This window comes from Salmo salar, chromosome 16, assembly GCF_965601325.2.
Source record: "Salmo salar chromosome 16, fSalSal1, whole genome shotgun sequence".
Taxonomy (NCBI): domain Eukaryota; kingdom Metazoa; phylum Chordata; class Actinopteri; order Salmoniformes; family Salmonidae; genus Salmo; species Salmo salar.
The window spans coordinates 48,437,604-48,449,198 of NC_138306.1; the positions used below are offsets into that span (position 1 = coordinate 48,437,604).

At 39.8% G+C, this 11,595-nt stretch overlaps 1 protein-coding gene across 1 annotated transcript; it reads right to left on the bottom strand.

Annotated features, from left to right (window-relative positions):
- Nucleotides 1–24: 24 nt before the first annotated feature.
- Nucleotides 25–6,071, bottom strand: LOC106574040 (PDZK1-interacting protein 1-like). Its single transcript, XM_014149555.3, has 4 exons — nt 5,891–6,071; nt 2,371–2,485; nt 1,002–1,091; nt 25–735 (listed from the first exon to the last, which is right to left on the bottom strand). The coding sequence occupies exons 1-4, from the start codon at nt 5,955–5,957 to the stop codon at nt 663–665; spliced, it is 345 nt and encodes a 114-aa protein (XP_014005030.1). The 5' UTR covers nt 5,958–6,071; the 3' UTR covers nt 25–662.
- Between the last annotated feature and the right edge of the window lie 5,524 nt (nt 6,072–11,595).

Here is an 11,595-nt window from a genome sequence, read left to right on the forward strand (position 1 = left end):
ACTGTTAAGGAATATCTCAATTGCTTCCATTGTTATGAGGATTGTTCCTTTTATTTTTCATGTCTGTATATTAATACTTCAGTGGGCTAAATCAGAGTCACAGAGTGTTTCTTGGTAGTCTTAAACAAATCTACTTTGAAGCAAAAGTATACACCTCACACACATGATTATGGGCTTATAAAAAGAAGACACCTCTACCATACCAGACATAGAGTTGTAATGTCTTACATTTTGAGTTTGCACCCCAATATTACACTTTATATACATCACAGAAGACTGAAATACAGTATAACAAAATTATTTGAAATAGAAACACCAGATTTTCTTTAAAAAAAATAAAAAATTATCTGTTATGAAATTATGAAAATATGAATAACATTCCACCCATGAGGCCACTAGATGGGGATCTGATCCTTTGACTGCAGGAAAGAGTTCTATCACACATTAGGCCCATATGTACTGTAGCTATTTAAACAAATCACAAATAGTTGTTGGACAAGATTCTACACTCTAAGATTCACTTTAATGGAAATCTACTGGTCTTGAAACTTTTTGCGACTTGCTTGGAGTGCTCTTGGTAAATTGCTTTTGCATGTCTCTGAAACTATGTGTGCGTGTCCACGACAAACCACAGATTGGTGGCTTCTATTGGTTCTCATTGGTCACATGACAGTGACTTTGTCCTCAATACCTTCAAGGTCCATGTTCTCATATGCACCCTCGTGATCTCTGCTCCTGTGGGTCTCCACACACACACACACACACACACACACACACACACACACACACACACACACACACACACACACACACACACACACACACACACACACACACACACACACACACACACATACATATACACACACATATACACACACATACTTATTAGAACACAGGCCCTACTGTAATTTCACACACACCAACATTATTTCTCTGTAGGTCACCAGTACTGTTAGCAAAGTAGACTACGAAACAAGAGCGATTAAGTGGCATCTTACCTGAACATGTCCAGGCTGGTATCATAGTGGTCTCCATTGGTCTTGGCATACCCAGGGGTCTTCCCACACTCACATTCTTTGGTGTCTGGCCTTCATGTAATCAATAACAGATGGCAAACAGACAGTAACGCTCCCTTACATTCAGATTCAGAAGCAATTATAACGTTTTGTCAATCTCATGTTGTTGGGTGCTGATGGAAAAACGAGATTGGGCTCGAGACCCAGTAATTGTGTATTTTTATTTATTTTATTTAACCTTAATTTAACTAGGCAAGTCAGTTAAAGGATTGATAGGTCCACTGTGGGACGGTTGAGCTAATGTAGGCTAATGCGATTAGCATGAGGTTGTAAGTACAAGAAAATTTACCAGGACATGGACATGTTAAACTGCACTGTCCAATTACAGCTATTACAGTGAAATAATACCATGCTATTGTTTGAGGAGAGTGCACAGTTTTGAACATGAAAAGGTAATAATAAACAAATTAGGCACATTTGGGCAGTCTTGATACAACATTTTGAACAGAAATGCAATGGTTCCTTGGATCAGTCTAAAACCTTGCACATACACTGCTGCCATCTAGTGGCCAGAATCTAAATTGCACCTGGGCTGGCATAATACATTATGTCCTTTCTCTTGAATTTCAAAGATGATGGTACAAAAAATAATACAAAAGAACGGTTGTTTTTTTCTTTGTATTATCTTTTACCTAATCTAATGTATTATATTCTCCTTCATTCCTTTAACTTTTCCACAAACTTCAAAGTGTTTCCTTTCAAATGGTACCAAGAATGTAATATCCTGCATATAAGGACAAATTCTTATTTACAATGACGGTCTACCCCGGCCAAACCCGGACGACACTGGGCCAATTGTGTGCCACCCTATGGGACTCAAAATCAAAGCAGGTTATGATATGGCCTGGAATCGAACCAGGATCTGTAGTGACACATCTAGCAATGAGATACAGTGCCTTAGACCGCTGCGCACTCAGGAGCCCAAGTGGGTCTCTAAAGACCCAATACTCTTTACATCTTAAATTATTCACTTTAGAACCATGATGTGCCTGGCTATGTCTGAAAACCTTAGCTGTCAATTCCTCGCTTCCTCCGTCCTTCTTTCCTTGATCCCTCATCTCACTCTCAAAGGTAGGTCATTGGCAGAGCACGCCCGAGACAGGAACCTTGGATCCTCTCCTCCAATGTGCTTTGAGAGTGGGATGATGAATTGGGCCAAGAAGGACAAGAAGAAGCAAGGATTTGACGCCATGTAACGTTTTCAGACACAACCTATGACAGTGTTGACTGTTCTACTACAGTAGCTGTGTCGACTGTGGAGATGGTCAGGTGTCACGGTGTCTTGGCTCACCTCGAGTCCTGGCACCAGGCCTTGTTGACCAGCAACGCCACGAAGATGAGAAAGAGAAACACGGCCACAGCTATGATGCCCGTCAGCCACTGTGGCAGTGCCCGCTCCACCTTATCTTAAAGAGTCAGGACATAGGGGGGAAGTCATCATTGGATACTAGTGTGTAGGTGCAATATGCAGAAATCTCTCCGCTGTTTCCTGGTTGCTAAAATTCTAATAGTTCGCCTAATTTCAGTTTGTGACAAAACAAGATAATCATTGTACCGTCTTAACTAAAATCTAATATTCTCAGCTATTTGAGGCTGTTGTACAAAACCGAAAGTAAAAGACACAAAAAACAAAACTTAAGAACGTGACGCATAGAAATAGAGCACATAGAACAGATCTACCGCTTCTTAGACTTGCTTTCAATGAGAGTGACAGATCTATAACTAGTATTCTAGTATTCTATAACTAGAATTTGGTCATGTCACCCAAAAAGTTACATTTTGCAGCTTTAATGGTGCTCAATTAATCAATCATTTTGATTCCTCATGTTGTTACAGGTGCAATTGTTGCATAGGGCACTACTTTTTTATTTTTATTTTTTATTTCATGATATCCAATTGGTAGTTACAGTCTTGTCCCATCGCTGCAACTCCCCTACGGACTCTGGAGAAGCAGAGGTCGAGAGCCGTGCATCCTCCGAAATACGACCCTGCCAAGCCGCACTGCTTCTTGACACACTGCTCGCTTAACCCGGAAGCCAGCCGCACCAATGTGTCAGAAGAAACACCATCCAGCTGGCGACCTCATTCAGCTTGCAGGCGCCTGGCCCGCCACAAGGAGTCGCTAGTGTGCGATGTGACAAGGAAATCCCAGCCGGCCAAGCCCCTCCCTTAACCCAGACGACGCTGGGCCAATTGTGCTTCCCCTCATGGGTCTCCCGATCATGTAACTTACAGGTTGCACCTTTAAGCGTTGAATTTAGACAATGCTGTATGTCTGTCACTTGTCATTCTAATGTTCTATAATGTGATTTTCATTCTCTTCAGTTATCGTCCCAGTTGATGGGATTATTAACATGGCAGTCAAGATAAACTCTTGAGTGACACTATTCATTTCTCCTCTGGCTGATGGCTCTTAACTGATGGGAATCAAGAAACACCAGGCAATGTGTCATTCATCTCTCAAAACTATACGCATAGCTACAGGAAGTCGGAGTGCTAACGATGCTGCAGCACCCCCTGATAAATATAACTAAATAAAAAATACATTTTTCCCCCCACAAAATGTGTGAACTAGGCCTTTATTACTCCTGTATGAGCGGAGAAAACAACTCTATGAACCTACGCATGCATTATGCTGATGGAGGGAACATGTAAATGGTAAGTAAAAGGCCAAACATTTGTTGTAAAAAAATAAATAAAATGTAAATGAATAAATAGATGGTTCATTATGGAAAATTCGAATATATATATACAGTATCGGTCAAAAGTTTGGTCACACCTTCTCATTCAAGGGTTTTTCTTTATTTTTACTATTTTCTACATTGTAGAATAGCAGTGAAGACATCAAAACTATGAAATATCACATATGAAATAATGTAGTTACCAAAAAAGTGTTAAACAAATCAACATTTATTTGATATTTGAGATTCTTCAAAGTAGCCACCCTTTGCCTTGATGACAGCTTTTCACACTCTTGGCATTCTCTCAACCAGCTTCACCTGGAATGCTTTTCCAACAGTCTTGAAAGAGTTCTCACATATGCTGAGCACTTGTTGGCTGATTTTCCTTCACTCTCCGGTCCAACTCATCCCAAACCATCTCAATTGAGTTGAGGTCGGGTGATTGTGGAGACCAGGTCATCTGATGCAGCACTCCATCACTCTCCTTCGTGGTCAAATAGCCCTTACACAGCCTGAATGTGTGTTGGGTCATTGTCCTGTTGAAAAACAAATGATAGTCCCACTAAGCGCAAACCAGATGGGATGGCGTATCACTGCAGAATACTGTGGTAGCCATGCTGGTTAAGTGTGCCTTGAATTCTAAATACATCACAGAGCGTGTCACCAGCAAAGCACCATCACACCCCCTCATCCATGCTTCACGGTGGGAACCACACATGGAGATAATCCGTTCACCTACACTGCGTCTGACAAAGACACGGCGGTTGAAACCAAAAATCTCAAATTTGGACTCATTAGACCAAAGGACAGATTTCCACCGGTCTAATGTCCATTGCTCATGTTTCTTGGCCCAAGTAAGTCTCTTCTTATTATTGGTGTCCTTTAGTAGTGGTTTCTTTGCAGAAATTCGACCATGAAGGCCTGATTCACGCAGTCTTTGAACAGTTGATTTTGAGATGTGTCTGTTACAGTGGTGTAAAGTACTTAAGTAATAATACTTTTAAGTAGTACTTAATTAGTTTTGGGGGGTATCTGCACTTTATTTAACTACTTTACTATATTTTTTACAACTTTTACTTTTACTTCACTACATTCCTAAAGAAAAGATTGTACTTTTTACTCCTTACATTTTTCCTGACAACCAAAAGCACTTATACTTTTACTCTTGATACTTAAGTATATTTAAAACCAAATACTTTTATACTTTTACTCTATTTTACCGGATTACTTTCACTTTTACTTGAGTAACTTTCTATTAAGGTATCTATACTTTTACTCAAGTATGAAAATTGGAGACTTTTTCCACCACTGGTCTGTTACTTGAACTCTGTGAAGCATTTATTTGGGCTGCAATTTCTGAGGCTAGTAACTCTAATGAACTTATCCTCTGCAGCAGAGGTAACTCTGGGTCTTCCTTTCCTGTGGTGGTCCTCATGAGAGCCAGTTTCATCATAGCGCTTGTTGGTTTTTGCGACTGCACTTGAAGAAACTTTCAAAGTTCTTGAAATGTTCCAGATTGACTGACCTTCATGTCTTAAAGTAACGATGGACTGTCATTTCTCTTAGCTTATTTGAGCTGTTCTTGCCATAATATGGACTTGGTCTTTTACCAAATAGGTCTATCTTCTGTATACCACACTACCTTGTCACAACACAACCGATTGGCTCAAACACATTAAGAAGTAAAGAAATTCCACAAATGCACTTTTAACAAGGCACACCAGTTAATTGAAATGCATTCCAGGTGATTACATCATGAAGCTGATTGAGAGAATGTGTGCAAAGCTGTCATCAAGTCAAAGGGTGGCTACTTTGAAGAATCTCAAAGAAAAAATATATTTTGATTTGTTTAACACTTTTTTTGGTTACTACATGATTCCATATGTGTTATTTCATAGTTTTGATATATTCACTATTATCCTACAATGTAGAAAATAGTACAAATAAAGAAAAACTCTTGAATGAGTAGGTGTTCTAAAACTTTGAACCGGTAGTGTATATATATTATATTTTATGCTCCCCACTCTATTAACAACAGTGGGTTGGAACAGCAGTCAGTCACATAAGGCAGCTATTTCTTTATGTAGGCTACTATAAACTTAAAATGTAACCATTCCTTTCAGTTCTTACCTATTTGAGCTGTGACCACTCCCCAAGTCAGCATCAGCCATATAACCACAGTAGGATCTCTCCCCATTGTTGACTCTGAAAATCCACAAAATGTTGTTTTTAGATCACAAATTGGCCTTGTGAGCAGCTCTTCGGAATAGGTTTGCTCTATGTAGCTCAGTTGTGTTTTTTGGCATGTAAAGAACACACATCCTGGCGCAGTATTCGGTTAATGATTAACCCATGCCAGCTTATACAAACAACTGGGGATGATTCGGTAATAATAGCTAAAACCTCATGTATTATTTGCTGATTTCGGGAAGGGATTGACATTTGTAGGCCATCCATCTATTAACAGAAAATATGCAAATATATTTATTATTTCAGATGTGCAAATGAATCTCTCTGTCCTACAAATGTCAAAGTACACATAATTAGAGAACATTCACTTATTAGGTCCCCTTCAATACATAACACTTGGTACAGGGGATTTTCCACTATAGTGACCAGGAAGTAGACAATATAAACACACTCCAATAGCAGCTCAGTGGAAACACACAGAAAGCTAGAGAATAAACAGTAATCTCTGAAGAAGGACTTTGGCTTGGTGAGTGTCTCATGACCACACTTCTAATATGTCACTGGAGGTTCTGGTTGAAAAGAACCACGGAACTCCGTTTTTTCCCACTAAGGAGTTACCACTTGACAGAATATATTTTTTATAGTAGGCTATATTAGCCTGAGTTAAACAGCCCTCTCCAGCTTCATTTATAATTCTAACAGGATTTAGAGTTGTATACTAGCGTCACGACTCCCGCCGGAGTCGGTCCCTCTCCTTGCTCGGGCGGCGTTCGGCGGTCGACGTCACCGGCCTTCTAGCCATCGCCGATCCACTTTTCATTTTCCTTTTGTTTTGTTTTGTCTTTATTTTACACACCTGGTTTCAATTCCACAATTACATGTTCTTTATTTAACCCTCTGTTTTCCCCATGGTTTTTGTGCGTGTTTGTTCGTTGTTAAGTGGTCGGTATTTCTGTGAGCTGGTGTGTTTCCCAGCGTGGAATATATTGTTGGTTTATTTTCGAGTAAAGTTACGTTTTTACTCAGTTCTGTGTCCTGCGCCTGACTTCGTCCGACCCGCCACACACTGACACTTGACAACTAGGATGATTTCTTAGCAGAAAACTATAGCTTATTGAAAGCTAATAAGGTGAACTTGACAATGCGCCTGAATGACTGACATAATGCAACAAGGGAGCTGACTTTGCAGTCAAAGTTGACGTTTAGCAGAGCCATACTTTTGTACTTTCAGTAGTTACTGTAGCCTGCATGGGTATAGTTGGTGCAGTGGGCTTCACATGGGTGCATGTTGTTATTTCAGGCATGATGGGAAAATGTAAAAGGCTGGATTAGTAGAGCAGAAAGGGGGATGTGCTGGAAGGTTAGTGGACACACCCCCTCTGGACTCCAGGGACACATGATGAGCGTGTGTGTGGTGTCTGTCCATCCGCCTGTCTGTCTGTCAGTTTATACAGTCCATCAGTACTAGGCTTTGGCCTAACCTTAGCACCAGCCAAATTAGCAGGTCCCTTTCAGCCAACCCCGCCCTCTCATTAACACCACCCCTTCCTTCCCCTCTCTCTTTCTCTCTCTCCCTCACACACACCTCAGGGGAGTAGGTTGGCAATGATGTCAGATAGCGACCCTGAGAGCCAGTAGCCGCGTCTCTCCCCACTGTCCCGTTACCTGCTGAGAACCAGCCTTCAGTTCTGTTCTCTGGAGACAGCACAACTCCCATATGGCCCATCCCATCCATCCCATCAACCACACACAGAGGCAGGGAAGGAGGGATGGGAGGAGGGAGGGAGAGAGAGAGGGATGGGAGGGAGGGATGGGAGGATGGAGGGATGGGAGGAGGGAGGGAGGGATGGGAGGAGGGAGGGAGGGAGAGAGGGATGGGAGGATGGAGGGAGGGAGGGATGGGAGGAAGGAGGGAGGGATTGAAGGAGGAAGGGAGGGAGGGGTCTTTAATTGATTTCTCCCCCTGTCTATCTAGTTATCTCCAGCCATAAAATTTTGTTATCTGTCTGTAACACTGGTCTTTGTTTGAAAGGCCCAAATGGCAACCTATTTAGTGTACTACTATTGACACGGGCCCATAGGGCTCTGGTCAAAAGTAGTGCACTATATAGGCAATAGGGTGCCATTTGGAACGCATAACCAGATTGGCTCCTGGCTGCTCTGACTGCTCTCTCACTGTCTTCTTATGGGAGAAGGATTCTAAGAGTTAAAAAGGGACAAGAATCCGCTGTGATTTCGCTGAGTTAAAGTGTCTCGATTTAATCCATTATTTCAATGGAGGAAACTCACTCTCATACTCAATACGCTTGAGTGGACATAAAGACATGAATGTGAAATGAACATATTTAATCAATGGGTGGATATACACCAGAGTGGTTTTTGTGGATGGGGCTGATGGATTGTTCATATCTGGAAGGCCTTATTCTGAGTGTTACCCTGAAAGCAATACATAATTGGTAGATAAGTGTAGCACAGATCTGTAATTAATATTGTTGGATCGCTGTTGCAAGTATAAAGATATGACATTCATTGTGTGTGCGTGCGTGTGTGTGTGTGTGTGTACAGTGCCTATAAATATTCCATTGCACATTAGACTAAATTCATTTCTATACATACAGTGCATTTGGAAAGTATTCACAACCCTTGACTTTTTCCACATTTTGTTACATTACAGCCTTATTCTAAAATGGATTAAATAAAATAAAAATCCTCATCAATCTACACACAATATCCCATAATGACAAAGCAAAAATGTTTTTTAAGAAATGTTAGAAAACGTATTACAATGTAATACAGGCACTTCACTATGAGACTCGAAATGTAGCTACAGTATGGTGCATCCTGTTTCCATTGATCATCCTTGAGATGTTTCTACAACTTGATTGGAGTCCAACTGTGGTAAATTCAATTGATTGGACATGATTTGGAAATGCACACATCTGTCTATATAAGGCCCCACAGTTGACAGTGCATGTCAGAGCAAAAACTAAGCCGTGAGGTCGAAGGCAGGATTGTGTCGAGGCACAGATCTGGGGAAGGGTACCAAAAAATGTCTGCAGCATTGAAGGGCCCCAAGAACACAGTGGCCTCAATCATTTTTAAATGGAAGACGTTTGGAACCACCGAGACTCTTCCTAGAGCTGGCCGCCCGGCCAAACTGAGCAATCAGGGGAGAAGGGCCTTGGTCAGGGAGGTGACCAAGAACTCGATGGTCACTCTGACAGAGCTCCAGAGTCCCTCTGTGGAGATGGGAGAACCTTCCAGAAGGACAACCATCTCTGCAGCACTCCACCAATCAGGCCTTCATATTTATGGTAGAGAGGTGGAGCAAAGTACAGAGAGGTCCTTGATGAAAACCTGCTCCAGAGCGCTCAGGACCTGACTGGGGGCAAATGTTCACCTTCCAAAAGGACAACATCCCTAAGCACACAGCCAAGACAATGCAGGAGTGGCTTTGGGACAAGTCTCTGAATGTCCTTGAGTGTCCCAGCCAGAGCTCGGACTTGAACTCGATCAAAATTCTCTGGAGAGACTTGAAAATAGCTGTGCAGTGACGCTCCCCATCCAACTGAAAGAGCTTGAGAGGATCTGCAGAGAAGAATGGCAGAAACTTCCCAAATACAGGTGTGCCACGCTTGTAGCGTCATATCCAAGAAGACTCGAGGCTGTAATCACTGCCAAAGGTGCTTCAACAAAGTACTGAGTAAAGGATCTGAATTCTTATGTAAATGTGATATTTCTGTTTTGTTTTTTTATCCATTTGCAAACATTTCTAAAAACCTGTTTTTGCTTTGTCATTATGGGGTATTGTGTGTAGATTGATGCGGGAAAAAACATTTGAATCAATTGCTGTGTAAATACTGGGGTGATGTAGCACCTCCCCCTCACTGTGTATTTGTGTCATTACTTCCTTAAGGGCCAGTTCCCTGGACATACAGATTAAACCTAGTCCTGGACTGAAAATGATTCCTAATGGAAAATCTCTATTGAAAGTGCCTTTAAATTGTGGACTAGTCTTAATCTGGGTCCTTAATGTGCAGTATGAGGCCAATGTAGTCATTCCTAACGAAGAATATATAACCACATATACACCCATAATATGTACCCACATATACATACATAATATATACCCACATATACACCCATAATATGTACCCACATATACACACATAATATGTACCCACATATACACACATAATATAAACCCACATATACACACATAATATATACCCACATATACACCCATAATATAAACCCACATATACACCCATAATATAAACCCACATATACAGACATAATATGTACCCACATATACACACATAATATATACCCACATATACACACATAATATGTACCCACATATACACACATAATATATACCCACATATGCACACATAATATATACCCACATATACATACATAATATATAACCACATGTACACCCATAATATATACCCACATATACACCCATAATATATACCCACATATACATACATAATATATACCTACATATACACACAGAATATGAACCCACATATACACCCATAATATATACCCATAATATATACCCACATATACACCCATAATATATACCCAAATATACATAAATAATATATACCTACATATACACACATAATATGAACCCACATATACACCCATAATATATACCCATAATATATACCCACATATACATACATAATATATACCTACATATACACACAGAATATGAACCCACATATACACCCATAATATATACCCATAATATATACCCACATATACACCCATAATATATACCCACATATACATACATAATATATACCTACATATACACACATAATATGAACCCACATATACACCCATAATATATACCCATAATATATACCCACATATACACCCATAATATATACCCACCACATATACATACATAATATAAACCCACATATACACCCATAATATATACCCACCACATATACATACATAATATAAACCCACATATACCTACATAATATATACCCACATATACACACATAATATATACCCATGTATACACACATAATATATACCCACATATACCTACATAATATAAACCCACATATACACACATAATATATACCCATATATACACACATAATATATACCCACATATACCTACATAATATAAACCCACATATACACACATAATATAAACCCACATATACACACATAATATAAACCCACATATACACACATAATATATAACCACATATACACACATAATATATACCCACATAATATAAACCCACATATACACACATAATATATACCCATATATACACACATAATATATACCCACATATACCTACATAATATAAACCCACATATACACACATAATATAAACCCACATATACACACATAATATAAACCCACATATACACACATAATATATAACCACATATACACACATAATATATACCCACATATACACACATAATATAAACCCACATATACACCCATAATATGTACCCACATATACACCCATAATATGTACCCACATATACACACATAATATGTACCCACATATACACACATAATATATAACCACATATACACACATAATATAAACCCACATATACCTACATAATATAAACCCACATATACACCCATA